Below are 15,211 nucleotides of genomic sequence, written 5' to 3'. Positions count from 1 at the left end.
CAGGCCACGTCATTGGAAAAGCCTAATTATGTTGCTCCACTGTGCTGGTGTAGAGTTAAATATAATAGCGCTGAGTGTTTTAACCACCGTCTCTTCTCATTGCTGGACACTTTTGTCTGATGGATCAACCTCACTTTTAGGAACGGCCATCCAACAATATCTTGTCAGTGGTTTCCAGTGGTGGTCCCTTTCCAATGGAAGGGATTGATTAATATAACAGTTCCACCGGGCGCCTCCCAGCGCTGGGATCTTGGGTTCAAGTTCCATCTGGGTGGAGTTTCCATGTTCTCCCCGTGTCTGCGTGGGTTTCCTCCGGGGTCTCCGGTTTCCTCCCACAGTCCAAAAAACATGGAGGGTAGGTGAATTGGCTTCTGTAATAACTGTCCTGGTTTGTGAGTTAATGAGTGTGAGCCCAGATATGGATTGGCGCTCTGTCCTGGGTTAAACCCTAGTGCCCGATGCAGTCCTCCAGGTGGACGGTTGTTCCTGGTCAAGAGTACGCTGTGCGCGAATGGCCAATACATGCAGATATAGAATAACTCTTTCTATATATATATCTGATGATCTATTGAACTGGCCACACTAGAAAATCTAGAAAACTATGGTGATCCAGTCCCAGACGGCTTTTGTTTGTTACTCATGGATACTGTACAATGGGGGGAGTGAAGATCATCTTTAATAGAGCAGGAAAGTCATTTTGCGCTCAGTGAAAATTGAAGCCCCTCACAGTGCCCTGATCTGACACACAGGGGACAAAATGTCCCCACATTAATCAAAAACTGCTGATAGCTCACATACCTCGCAGACCTAGCCTAGCATAAAGATCATTAAAGAAGCTCCCACTAAAAGGCAAGATGAGATTAATGCTACTAACCTTTCGGGGGGAGCCCAAAACATTTAACCCCCAAACCTCCGCCTGGTCTCCAGGTTCACGTCGAACAAAACGAACACACTCTGAGTAATGAGAGGTCAGTGGCCCCCTTGTGGAAGAGGCCACTTAACAATGCTATACATGTAAACAAAGATTCCTCATTTATGAGTGATGGGGGAAACTCTGGTGTTTCAGCATGTTATTCTGGATAATATAAAATCAGACTCGTACAAACAGCGCTGTTGTGCTGATAGATGCTGAATGGGTTTAGAGGTTTAACTGCATTTTTAGTAGTAACTCAGTACTTATTCTGTGTTGCTACTTTCTTATTTTACTCACGCTGTTTATGGAGAAGATACCTTTAAACTTACTTAAGACATTGTTTTACCTGAGTAACAACCAAACTTTCCTCTTGCTCTTTCATTCCACCGTAAGTGTCAGTAGTTTTCAATATCTCAGCTTGTCATGAACACCTCCAGGAGCTTTCAGCTATAAACAGCTGAGGATAAGCCCACGCTCACTCAGAGATCAGTTCAGTTGATTTGAAGGTCCATACATAACTCAGTCCTTGAAGCAATCCGCTGTGACACTTACACATCTTCATGCCTGAAATAAGAAATACCACCTTTATCCCTCTAGACCCTGGAGATGAAGAAACAGGATGTCAGGACATTAAAGGCCTCTAATGTTTGAAAATCTTCTGGCACTGGGAGGTAAAAACATACAGATGAGATTTCAGGTGTCTCGGTAAAAAAGACGTTACCCTTTCTGCAGCTTTTCAGCATTTTTATACCTCCCCATGTGGTTTTCTGCTTTAAGTTCTCAAACAGCAGAAACACCAACACAGACTTCAGCATATACAGAAAACTTTAAATCAGATTTCCTGCACTGTTGAGCAGCCACCACTGCTCTCTGTCAATCTCTGTCAATTAACTCTGGTTTTTGCTTAGTGACACCATTGGAAAATACACCCCCAAGTCAATACAGTCTGGTTTTGTTCAGTTCAGCCCCAGTCCAGTCATTCATTGTCTGTAACCCTGGAGGAGGAGCCAGTCCTTCACAGGGCGACACGCACTCACAAATTCCCTCACACACTCACACCTACGGACACTTTTGAGTTGCCAATCCACCTACCAACGTGTGTTTTTGGACCGTGGGAAGGAACAGGAACACCCAGAGGAAACCCACAAGGACACAGGGAGAACACACCCAACTCCTCACAGAGTCACCCAGAGCAAGGCCTGACCCCACAAACCCAGGACCCTGGAGCTGTGTTGCAGTGACACTACCTACTGCGATACCTTTTACATTTCAATTTCATTTTTTCCACTTACATTTTACAAAAAAAAAACACATTTTTTCACTTATATTCATTGACTTCAGAAATGTATTTAACTGTAAATTAACATCTGGATTTGGAAAAAGTGTCACACCATGATAATTAATTAAGATGACATTCATTCATTCATTATCTGTAACCCTTATCCAGTTCAGGGTCGCGGTGGGTCCAGAGCCTACCTGGAATCATTGGGCGCAAGGCAGGAATACACCCTGGAGGGGGCGCCAGTCCTTCACAGAGCAACACAGACACACACACACTCACACCTACGGACACTTTGGAGTCGCCAATCCACCTACCAATGTGTGTTTTTGGACTGTGGGAGGAAACCGGAGCACCCGGAGGAAACCCACGCAGACACAGGGAGAACACACCAACTCCTCACAGACAGTCACCCGGAGCGGGAGTCGAACCCACAACCTCCAGGTCCCTGGAGCTGTGTGACTACGAGACCTACCTGCTGCACCACCGTGCCGCCCTACTATAAGGAACAGTTATTCACAAATGTTTGAGCTCTTTGAACAAATGATCTGTTTTGTTGATTTTCAAAGTGTAAACAAGACACAGTAAAACAACCAAGGAACAAACTATAATATATTTGCGCATTTTACCCCACAGTTTTTATTTAGACGACGTTGTCCATTTAAATAAAAGTGAAAGGCATTCTTTAAACACAGAGAAATGTTGCAGAGTCAAACACAGTTCTAATAACTGGGATGTCTTTGTAGCTGCCGTCAATGTCCAACACGCAGCCATTGCTTACAAATAGCTGCAAACAGCAGCCAGATCAAACAAGGCCAGGTTATTATAACTCATTAATCCCGGGCCTAATCATTAATGAAGGTTAGTGAGAAGGAAGCGACTCCATTAGGGTGCTTCTTGAATGAGAAAATAAAAATGCTTCTAAGCTCCAGGAGCAAATTCTGAGAGTTTGTTACCATCACAAGGAAATGCTGGGTCAGCAGCTGTGAACCTGGAAATCTCAGCCCTAGAGGCCAAGAAGAAGCTTCTGACTTTATTCAATTAGAGAATCTCCAGAGAGGAGACATTGTGTGGGTTTATCTGCCGTATGCAGCTGTGAGGAGGACGGGGCCAAGCAATTAAGAATTTCTCAAGATAGACAAAAATTGACTTTATCAATATAATATAGCAGTGAGGGAATTACTTTCTGGGTGACACAGACATTTGCTTAGCATACTCCATATAAAATATGCACGGTATAATATGTTACAGTGAATAAGAAGCACATGCCATTACTAACACCATATGAGACAGTGTTATATTGGTACATGTTCCATCTTAAAAAACAATTGTGATAAAGCCAGTTCGTCTGTAATTATTTACCTTTTATTAGATTTATTTGGTTTGATCCTGCGGCACGGTGGTCAAACGCAGTCACACAGCTCCAGGGACCTGGAGGTTGTGGGTTCGATTCCTGCTCCGGGTGACTGTCTGTGAGGAGTGTGGTGTGTTCTCCCTGTGTCTGCGTGGGTTTCCTCCTGGTGACTGTCTGTGAGGAGTGTGGTGTGTTCTCCCTGTGTCTGCGTGGGTTTCCTCCTGGTGACTGTCTGTGAGGAGTGTGGTGTGTTCTCCCTGTGTCTGCGTGGGTTTCCTCCGGGTGACTGTCTGTGAGGAGCGTGGTGTGTTCTCCCTGTGTCTGCGTGGGTTTCCTCCGGGTGATTGTCTGTGAGCACTGTGGTGTGTTCTCCCTGTGTCTGCGTGGGTTTCCTCCGGGTGACTGTCTGTGAGGAGTGTGGTGTGTTCTCCCCGTGTCCACTTGGGTTTCCTCCGGGTGCTCCGGAATTAATGGTTTGATCCATTTTTTTTTCTTTTAGAAATATTAATTCCTCACCAATCAACCAAAATATAAAAATGATCTTATATCTCCTCGTCAGCTACGGAAATCATATAAGAACTCTTTGTAGTTCTACAGTTACATATTGTAGTGCATCTGTTGCTCTGCATACGAGCGTCTCTGATTTGGCATCTACAAGATGTGAGAACAAAGTAGTGTGTCTAAATATAGTGTACAGTGAGTTGACCCAGCATTGCTGTGTCTGATCCACTTGTGCAAGCACAAAACACACTAAAATGCCACCAACATGTCAGTATCACTGCAGAGCTAAGAGCAATCCACTACCCAAATCACACCTGCTCTTCTGTGGTCCTGTGAGGGTCCTGATCTGTGTATGTGGTATAACATAAAATATAACATAACAATTTAGCTCTGCATATAAATATCTGGCTTGAAACATTCTATACTGAAAAATAAATGGTACACTGTGAAACTTAAACTGTTGCAGCTGCTAAAGCTCAAGATGGGAACACAAAATGCACTTGAAGCACTGAAAAACGTGAGCGCTCTGCCATTGCTCACCAAAAGCAATCAAATCAAACCTCCAGACCCATTTACTTATGCCTCTAAGCCATATGTGAGAGCTATTCCTTTGGGCCCACGTCATGGGGAATAGGGGGCAGTAAGATGGCCGCTGTTGGAGATATTTGTAAATTGTGCCGCTTGCTGGCCCCAGAGGCAGGAAAGTGAATCATTGAAGGAGACACGCTCAGTATTAGTACCGCTCTCTCTGGGCTGGATGAGAATCATAGGCTTTGAGACAGAATATGCTATTACGTCTCTCAGAGCAATATTCTTCTAATGGCTGAGGAAAGGCACAGATTTCTCAAGATTCAATTTTCTTTCTTCTCCCAACATGGATATAGTATTTGTGTACATTCTTAATGTATGACCAATCAAGCCAGTTTTAAAGACCACTTCAGTTAACCACAGTTTTCCCAACTCTGTTACTGTGTTATACAATGGAAAGCCTGACTTCTGCCTAGAATCTTTAAAGAGGCAACAATTTACAAATCAAGAGGTACAAATTTAAAAGTAACCATTTTCCCCCTTAAAATGATTAAATGGTTAATGACTGAGCACCTGCCGTGTCCCGTATCATCTCAAGCAGATTGCCCCTTACATTTGCTAAAATATTAAAATATTTTAATTGTAATTTTATAAGGTACAGTTCCTATAGTCCCTGTTTAAACCAAGGCTGCAAAAAAGTTCATTAATTGTTCACAAATTTAGCCTACAACAAATTCTGCTGTTCTCCACTAGCTCAGCCGCATTAATAATGGAGTTACAGGGAGTGTCTCAGGCCGGGGGGCTGTTTAAATGAGGTATAATACACGGCAGCAAATAAAAAAAAACAGTATTTATGTTAAATCAGTGCTACAGACACTATAAATGTAAAGGAATAAAGAGAGTTTGGGAAATGGCCAGCTTACATTCTTTATGATATATGTGTGTAACACAAATGGTATCAGTACAGTTCAGAGTAAAACAGATAAATATAATAGAACAAAAAAGTTAATACGTGCTCTTTAATATTTCATGTTTACTCAGAAAATATAGCAACACTGGCATCTAGTGGTCATTTTAGCAAATTGACAAATGCCAGGAGAGGATTGTTTGAATGGTATTTATTATATTATCTTTTAATGTATCTCTGATCCAAGCACAGCATATTTATTTATGCATGCAGGTGAGACTCTATCTGCATGTGCATAAATATGTATTCATTAGAAAGATTCATGGCATAGGGAATACCACTATGAAATATTTTAACACAAATGTGTTTTTGGAGTTATTGTAGTTGTTGTTTGTTTATTTATGATTTTTTATATTATTTATATTTTTTAACTTCATAGGACGTCTGAGTGGTGGTGTTTGAATGATACAACTTCTCATGAGCGAAATAAATGTGGAGATAGGCAGAGTCTAATTTACATATTCAAAAAAATCCACACGTAAGAAAAATAAGGTGTAGAGAACTTTACATCCAAGAAACCTTAGGCATTACGGTTTTTTTTTTCTTGAAATCTACTTCTAAATATGCCATTTTGATGAACACCAATGAGGTGTTAGAACTTTGTCCCATAGCAAATGAGCTGGAACGTTCCTATTGGACAATCCTCAAATTTGCGCTTAAGTTATCTGGCTAAATAATAAATACTTTATTGTGAATATCCCACTTTCTCTTCTCTTTCTGTTGTTTAAATTGGTGCTAACGGGAGAAACCCTGCTGTACGGAACACACTCAGGTCTTAGCAGCAAGGTTTCTGAGGCGGAACTTGTTGTTGTGAGCGCTGTGTCTCTTCCGGGCGTGTTATTGGGGCGCGCTGCTGGGAGCAGGTTGGTCGGGTCGGTTGGGGAGGTGATCCGTGTCTAAGCGCCTGTTTTTCGGACATGTCTGTGAGCACAGTGCGGAGATTAGCTGTAGAAGTGTTTGGTCTCGGAGGAGCTGTGAGTGTGAGGTGGTTTCTGAGCGCGGCTCGTCCTCTGCGGCTGAGCGAGCGCCGCTTCTGTGAGGGTCTGAAGGACACGGAGAACAGCTTCGATCTTTCTTTGATGAAGTTTCTGGTCTGTCCTCTCTCCAAAAAACCGCTCAGGTATCAACTTTGTTGTCCTCTTTTTTTTTTACACACTATTGGGTGTAACTTGGTGTAATCAAGATTAACTTTCAGAGACCTGGTGATTGTTTCCGTTTTGTTATTCTAGCTACTTAAAATCTAATTTTACTGAGAAGCCATCATCACGTCAGAGTCCGTGCAGCGCTAATTTTGATCCACCACCCAAATCATACCTGCCCTTTGGTGGTCCTGACCATTGAACAGAATGACTGGGGGCTTATATTAATACCACTTACTTTAATAAAAGCTATGTGGGTTCGAAGCGTAAGGAGATATTGGGTGAAATAACTGACGGGTAACAAATTATTCATTCATTCATTCATTATCTGTAAGCGCTTATCCAGTTCAGGGTCGCGGTGGGTCCAGAGCCTACCTGAAATCATTGGGCGCAAGGCGGGAATACACCCTGGAGGGGGCACCAGTCCTTCACAGGGCAACACACACACACACACATTCACTCACACCTACGGACACTTTTGAGTCACCAATCCACTGCCCAATGTGTGTTTTTGGACTGTGGGAGGAAACCGGAGCACCCGGAGGAAACCCACGCAGACACAGGGAGAACACACCACACTCCTCACAGACAGTCACCCGGAGGAAACCCACGCAGACACAGGGAGAACACACCAACTCCTCACAGTCACCCGGAGGAAACCCACGCAGACACGGAGAACACACCAACTCCTCATAGACAGTCACCCGGAGGAAACCCACGCAGACACAGAGAGAACACACCACACTCCTCACAGACAGTCACCCGGAGGAAACCCACGCAGACACAGGGAGAACACACCAACTCCTCACAGACAGTCACCCGGAGGAAACCCACGCAGACACAGAGAGAACACACCACACTCCTCACAGACAGTCACCCGGAGGAAACCCACGCAGACACAGAGAGAACACACCACACTCCTCACAGACAGTCACCCGGAGGAAACCCACGCAGACACAGGGAGAACACACCACACTCCTCACAGACAGTCACCCGGAGCGGGAATCGAACCCACAACCTCCAGGCCCCTGGAGCTGTGCGACTGCGACACCTACCTGCTCCGCCACCGTGCCGCCCGTAACAAATTATGATAATCAAATTATAAAATATGCTTTTTTTATTTAGGATAATTGTATTTTTTTATGAAATATATTTATATCCCCACTTGTGCAGTCGATCATATTACATGTGATAAATTGTTTATCAAATTACCTTTTTTCTTTTAATTATCAAACATATTTTACCTTTTTTAGGAGTACCCACATTTTACTGATCTTTAAATTCAAGCTCATTTTTACTGACCCCATGTGGATCAGTGGACAGTTGATATCAACTACATTGAGTGGCACAATCAAAATGTCGTCCACCTGTGTTTCTGCGATGAGCAATATCCTCATTTCGGCTTATGCTTAAACATGAGAAGTTCTCTTCGTTGTCTAAAAATACTCCTCATGCTTCTGTCATGAGCAGAGAGAGAGAGAAAGATAAAGACTAGCCTACCGGGCCAAGACAGTTTTTCACTGAGGCTTCGTAAACACATCAGACTGGTTTCCAGTAACGCAAACAGACTGGAGAACAGCAAACGGCGAGGAAACGTCATCTGAAATATATACATTTATTTTGTTTTATTTGATTTATTTTAATTATTGTTACAATCATAAATTATGCCTTTAAGTGTAGTACTCTATCACCTTTCAACATTAAATTGATACAAACATCACTATGCAATGTTAATGGTTACATTTCGCTCTGTTGACTATTTTGTGTTTTAATATTTCTCTCTTTTTTAGGTACGACAAAGCAACAAATGAACTGATCAATGAAGAGCTTGGCATTGCGTATCCCATAATTGATGGCATCCCAAATATGATACCAAAAGACGCTAGGCTGATCAAGAAGACGGAGGCAGCTGAACCCACTCAGTCTTAGGTGGAGCTAGAACATTAACCGTGTGCTGCACAACTGAATTTTTGAACTAAAACTCAGCCACAATGTTTTCTCTATCCACTGTCACTGTGCTAATACCAATCCTGTCCTTATGTGGACTCATGTACTCTGCAACCGTGGATGAAAACTTCCCCCAGGGATGCACAAGCTCTAGTAGTGTCTGTTTCTACAGTCTCTTGTTGCCTGTCACTATTCCTGTTTATGTGTTTTTCCATCTGTGGAAATGGATGGGAATCAAGCTCTTCAGGCACAATTAGACGATTGGTTTATTTAGAAATGTAAATAAAATTTCTGTAGACAACTGTAGTTTGATTTTATTACTTTCTTCTTCACATCAAGCCTTTTTAAAACCCCTGTGTATCCTCGTGTAACTTAAATTAGCCCTGGCTTAACTTTGGATTTCACGCGAAATGTACTCGGTTACAATTACTCGCTGTGTAAATTATTCTCTATATATTGTTTTAAATACACTCTAGGATGAATAAAGAGAACAAATGTCTAAAGAACATCAGTTAAGTTGAAACATGTATGTAAAATACTAATGGAACTTTCAAATTTAGGAAAATTGAAATCAGTTGCACTCTTTAAATAAACATATTGGAGAAGTTGTAGAATAACCACCATATGAACAAGTTTGAAAAAAGTGAGTGCTAAAAACCTATTACAGGTTTGCCTTAAAGAACCAATACACTTAATTTTTTTTTTTTTTGCATGATGCCACAGAATAACTACTTTAGGTTCCTTTTTCAAAAAAAACCTTTCAGGTAATAATTATTCAGAGAAAGACTTTTGAAAATGAGATTCTGAATGTGAAGAACCTGTTTAATGTAAATGAACAATGTAAAGTTTAACATCAAACACTTTCACTGATTATAGAACATTTACATTAATAATTTTTCTATCCCACACTTTCAAATATTTCCACATGAATCTAAAGATGTGTTGTAGAAGCTCTACATTGTGTTACCTTCTTTAACCTCTTTAGGAAAGGTTCTTCACACTCAAAAAGATGAACTGAACTGAAAGTGTTTTTTAGGGCACCATAAGTAGTTGTTCATTGGCACAAAAAAACCCACTGGCACATGTATTTTTATTAAAGTTTACACTATTATTCTCAGCTTACTACTTTTACTTCTTATCGGTGCTTCCTGTGACAAACATTAAAGGTGACGCTGGCTTAGGTGGATCTTCCCCACCCTTCATTTTAAAGAAGAATGACTCATTGAGCAATGTCTGAACTACTCTCAGTTGGGAGAGATCAGCTTTGCCCTTAGAAATGTCACTCTCATCACCTGACGGTATGTTTTCCGTCTTCAGCTCTGGATAACTATGGCCTTCGGCAGGCTTAGCATTCCACTGATGCAGGGCCACTTCTTGCCTGGATCTGTAAGGTAGACTCAAGTCCATTGGTTCTTCACTGCACATGGAAGCTTTACTCTGATGAAGAAACTCAAGAGCTGTAGCAAGTCTCGGAGAGGTAAAGAAATTTTCTGTCTGAGCAGAAGCTTCAGCTGTTTGTTTGCTGGAAAGTTTCTTGTGTGACGTCTTTGGGGGCTGCTCTTGGTAAAGTGGAACAGCAGCAATCATGTTGGGGCTGCTGGAGATGTCTGCATAGGGGTCTGAGAAGAACTTCTGTGTGATAAACAGATCTTGGCTGTTGATATCATCAGTGCTTTGAGATTCCCAGACGTTTTCTTCAACAAGTGGTTTTTTGTGACTTTCACATCTAGAAACCGCATTATTAGTGGATGGCACTCTGTCTGTAGAGAACTGTGCTCTTCTTGTTGAAGGATGTTGTTGGGATATTAGCTGAAACTCCTCAGGTGACAAGTTGAACATAACTCTCCTCTTGTGTTGGACCTCTTTTATTAGTGTTGAGTTTTTGTGAAACTCTTCCAAGGTTAGCATCATGGGCACATGTTCAGCAGGCACCGGCTGGTCAACAGATTTTTTCAAAGCTTGACCTTTGCTTACAGAATGCTTTTTTCGTTTCAAGAGTTTTTTTTGCTCTGTCAGTAGCTCTGGAAATTTCTTATCGTCTCCGATCTCATTTGGCTTTTTTCTCTTCTTAACCTTAGCCACCTGTGTACAGCTAACTGAGTCAATGCAGTCATCCCCCAACCACTGCTGCACATTTTTGTCCTTCTTATTCTTTTTCAGCTTATTCCTTTTCTTGGACTTTTTTTCCTTTTTCTTTTTGCATTTTTTACACTCTTCTAAAGTATCTTCTGTTAGGACACACTTCAATATTTCCTGAGAAGTCATTTCTCTGAAAGGAAAAAGCGAAAATATTTTTTCTGTGTTAACTAAGCAATTGAAGACAGACATTGATGCAAAACCAAAAGCCATTTTTGTGCTGGTTTCACTTCTATGAACTCTTGAGGAAAATATTCAGCCTGGTAAAATGAGAGAGACATACTCGGCTGGGCCTTTGCAGGCTGGTTCATGCTTTGACCACAATAATAATAATAAAAAACAAACTTAAAATAAAGAACCCTTCCAGTGAAGATCACTATGCTACCATGCTCCATGTAGAGTTGTTTATATACAGATAGAAATCACATAGTAGAATAATAGAATTCATACCAGGAATGAAACAAAGTTTAATGTGGTGTCTGAGCATTTATGCTTTGAACCTTGGGTGGTCCAAAGAATGTGTCAGTAAAGGTTTCTTGTGGTATGAGCCTAAGGAACTAATTCTTTCAACTCGAGTAGTGGAGCTTTCAAAGTGCAGGTAAGAGGTGGACATAAACAGAGACTAATCTCATATTCATAGACCTACAAGGAATGAGTAGACATTTTTTAGGTGTGGAGTTTATCCCTTCTAAACATTTTTTTTTACCTAGGACATTCATTCATTCATTCATTATCTGTAACCCTTATCCAGTTCAGGGTCACGGTGGGTCCAGAGCCTACCTGGAATCATTGGGCGCAAGGCGGGAACACACCCTGGAGGGGGCGCCAGTCCTTCACAGAGCAACACAGACACACACACATTCACTCACACACTCACACCTACGGACACTTTGGAGTCACCAATCCACCTACCAACGTGTGTTTTTGGACTGTGGGAGGAAACTGGAGCACCCAGAGGAAACCCACGCAGACACAGGGAGAACACTTCTCACTCCTCACTGACAGTCACCCGGAGGAAACCCACGCAGACACAGGGAGAACACACCACACTCCTCACAGACAGTCACCCGGAGGAAACCCACGCAGACACAGGGAGAACACACCACACTCCTCACAGACAGTCACCCGGAGGAAACCCACGCAGACACAGGGAGAACACACCACACTCCTCACAGACAGTCACCCGGAGGAAACCCACACAAACACAGGGAGAACACACCACACTCCTCACAGACAGTCACCCGGAGTGGGAATCGAACCCATGCTCTCTGCAAGTAACGAGATTGGTTATTGTGTTTATGACATAAGAAACCTGGCCGAAATATGCAGCCATGGTATAGACATGGTATTTCACACACGAAACATCTGCTCTCATATTAAAAAAAAGAAAAACACTAAGGAAAGTATATTTCAGATATTTGTCGAATAATATTAAAATATTACATTTGATGTCCTTGAAATACATTTAGGAAGAAGTTTCCCTTTTTGTTATATTTCTTTAGTAAAATATTTTATTGTAAATGGCTTTTTTGGTTACTTGTGTAGGGCACTTTATAGGGAGTAGGGACATTTGGAGATTAGGCTACACTCTATAGACAGGGATTAAGCCTAGTCATAGAGTACATGGCATTTTGAATTGTGACTGAAAGGAGGATATAGTCCAGGACTAAGCTGATTCTGTGTGGTAAACCAGCCATTTTGTTTAGACATATTTTAAGTCTAAAAAAGAGGACATGTCCGGGTAAGAGAGGACGTCTGGTCACCCTATATAACATGAGGGTTGTGTGTTTCTTTTCACGAACAATAAAATGCAGTTTAACTCCTTTAAAGATAAAACAGGTTAACGCTATAATGCATTGGAACGTTGCTACTACACAGCTATTGCTACATACTAACGGATTTTTTCCAGCTTAGACCGATATAAGGCAAATTATTAGAGAATGCTCTCAAAGAGACAGAGTAAAAGAGTTAAAACAGAAAATGAGGGGGCAAAAAAATGGACTACCATTTGGGTTTTATGATTGTTACAAACTGTTTACGTGCCTTTTGGTTTTGCCGTTTCAGCTGTGAGGAAAATCTCTAAAGTACCGGTTACGTTACAAAATTCCGTTCCATCTTAAAAGCATTAGGTGCTACATTCTGGCGCCTGAACTGCTGTTACATGTAAAGTGGAACGAATAAGATAAAAACTTCGGCTTCTTTTTTAACGTGTAAGGCTAATACAATGATACGAGTTAGTGAGACGCTAGGGAAAAAAAACCCTCCACTGTTAATTGATTTACAGCTTGGTCGTACCATGGTCCAAAATCGACTCTTCGCGATTTCAACTCACCTGTGACGAGCCTTAAACGAACAAGGTTAAACCCGTGTCTGTCTCTTCTTTCGTGTTATCTTAAATGGACGGTTCTTTCATATCGCTGGCAGCATTCTCTGCGCATGCGTAATGGTGTAGAAACAAAGTGACCGTTAAGGTTCACGGGCTTTTGATAAGGGGGAAGAAAGGAGCCTCGCTGAAAGGCTAATAGCTCCGTCACTACAGTTAATGTCCACTCACCTTAACGTGGCTTGTCTGGAAGTAATGGGAGATTTCATGAACCCTTAACCTCTCGCTGAATCAGCTCTGGTCTGTGTGCGTCACTGTTTTGAATAAGAGGGTCTGACTGAGACATTCATGTCCGCACAAAAGAGGGAAGCACCCTCCTCTTTGTTTTTCTGTTGTGGGAAATTGCATCAGTAGCTTTTGAGCCCAATCACGTCTGCAAATAATGACCAACTATATTTCCATTACCTCTCTAGTCTTGAATAAAGAGGTTTGGGGTTTTTTTTATTTTGTTTTGTTATTTTTTTCATTTTCTGACAGGCCCCCTCAAAGTTACTGTAATAGTCTTATTCATGCTGAAAATATAAACAGACTATGTGTGTTCTTAGCTGAAGAGCTGATTTCATGGAAATGGATGAAGTCTTGTACTAAAACGTAATACGTGCCTTTCACCATGAGAACAACTTTTAGACAATGTTTAGGATTAATTCTGTTCTTGGAAACTGCCCCCCCCAGGTTGTTTCTTTGACATTTTTATGATTTGTACACTACCATGGTTTTTTTACCTTTGTATTACAGATAAAATGTTGAAATATACTTTTCATTGTTTTTAAATATTTGGTCAAGTTCAAACGGGAAGCCTCGGTAGTTACAATCACGTCACAATTCTACAGACGCTGACGTAGAAGCGTTTATGGTGTGGACACAGAAGATTGAGGTCATTGGGAGCATGGGTTTGTGTCATGCTTTGTCCAGCACTGTTGGTGGACGTCACCATGGTGCTTTGTGCGTATGATGTCAAGCAGATTTAGGGTTACAGCCTGCAAGTGCAGCTCACAGTGCGTGTCAGGCTTTTGTTCAAAAGAAGCCCCTTCCAAAAAAAGAAGGAGTTTGTTCAGAAAAACCCTTCCATAAATATCCTGAATGCAGTGAGCTTCTATATATAGAAAATGTTGCTTTTCTGAAATCCACCTTTAACCTGCAGAAAATGGTTTTGCAAAGTCCTGTAAATTTGATTTCACTTTTACATTGTATTTCTTTAAAAAAACAACATAAAACTACACTCTCGTTTAGCACTGCTTCTGAAATCAAGGCTAAATACAGGTAAAAGAGTCTAGCTTTAGAGCCTCTGCTCCACAGCCCCTTGGGGGATTTATATACCTCTAGAAGACACGTGGCTTTGGGCATGGCGACTTTAAGCACTTCTCTTTCAATGGGAATGACATAAGCTGTGAGTGCGCCTTAGGGAAACTGAACTCATAAAGGCTATCTAACGTTGGACATAAAATGTATGTCTTGAAATCTCTTGATGGACACTGAGGATTCTTGGATATTAATGGAAAGAAACAACGTAACTATCCTACTCCCACATGTCTGTGGGACTGTCTGTGTAAGTGAACAACTGGAAACCTCCCAGTTTCTGTCCCTGAATGTTCCTCTGAGTCAGAGGAAGTGGAACTGTGAAGAGATTTCCAGACAGAACCATGTTGTTTCTGCTTGCTCACCCATGAAACGTGCTGAAGCATTGTTTGTTTATTCCTGTTTCATTTCAGCACAGCTCCGGGTCATCATAACTTCTCTCGGAAACTTCAGAGACATTCAGAGGCTAACTGAATGCCTAGTGCTAATGGTTGTCTGTCAATATTGCACTTGAATGGCTTGAAATAATGAAAAATTGTTTATTTCATATTTAAAAATGAAATATCTTAATCAGGCATCACGGTGGTGCAGCAGGTAGTGTCACAGTCACACAGCTCCAGGGACCTGGAGGTTGTGGGATCGATTCCGGCTCTGGGTGACTGTCTGTGAGGAGTGTGGTGTGTTCTCTCTGTGTCTGTGTGGGTTTCCTCCTGGTGACTCTCTGTGAGGAGTGTGGTGTGTTCTCTCTGTGTCTGTGTGGGTTTCCTC

General features: G+C 41.7%; 3 protein-coding genes across 4 annotated transcripts; 2 read left to right on the top strand and 1 right to left on the bottom strand.

Moving 5' to 3' along the window:
- The first annotated feature begins 6,289 nt into the window (after positions 1-6,289).
- LOC136673705 (UPF0434 protein BRADO0313-like) lies at positions 6,290-8,610 on the top strand. The gene is made up of 2 exons (XM_066649364.1): positions 6,290-6,662; positions 8,472-8,610. The coding sequence occupies exons 1-2, from the start codon at positions 6,460-6,462 to the stop codon at positions 8,608-8,610; spliced, it is 342 nt and encodes a 113-aa protein (XP_066505461.1). The 5' UTR covers positions 6,290-6,459.
- Positions 8,527-9,034, top strand: LOC136673704 (phosphatidylinositol N-acetylglucosaminyltransferase subunit Y-like). Its single transcript, XM_066649363.1, has one exon. The coding sequence runs from the start codon at positions 8,673-8,675 to the stop codon at positions 8,883-8,885; it is 213 nt and encodes a 70-aa protein (XP_066505460.1). The 5' UTR covers positions 8,527-8,672; the 3' UTR covers positions 8,886-9,034.
- A 185-nt stretch (positions 9,035-9,219) lies between these two features.
- On the bottom strand, positions 9,220-13,431 carry si:ch211-176l24.4 (uncharacterized). 2 transcript variants are annotated; one of them, XM_066649360.1, is made up of 2 exons: positions 13,319-13,431; positions 9,220-10,897 (listed from the first exon to the last, which is right to left on the bottom strand). In XM_066649360.1, the coding sequence occupies exons 1-2, from the start codon at positions 13,354-13,356 to the stop codon at positions 9,757-9,759; spliced, it is 1,179 nt and encodes a 392-aa protein (XP_066505457.1). In that variant the 5' UTR covers positions 13,357-13,431; the 3' UTR covers positions 9,220-9,756. The 2 variants fall into 2 exon arrangements, with proteins under 2 accessions (XP_066505457.1, XP_066505458.1); XM_066649361.1 differs by having other exon boundaries at positions 9,757-10,897; positions 13,097-13,319.
- Between the last annotated feature and the right edge of the window lie 1,780 nt (positions 13,432-15,211).

This window comes from Hoplias malabaricus, chromosome 17, assembly GCF_029633855.1.
Source record: "Hoplias malabaricus isolate fHopMal1 chromosome 17, fHopMal1.hap1, whole genome shotgun sequence".
Lineage (NCBI taxonomy): Eukaryota > Metazoa > Chordata > Actinopteri > Characiformes > Erythrinidae > Hoplias > Hoplias malabaricus.
The sequence above is the reverse complement of the archived record's forward strand: the minus strand, read 5'-3'. Positions and strand labels throughout refer to the sequence as shown.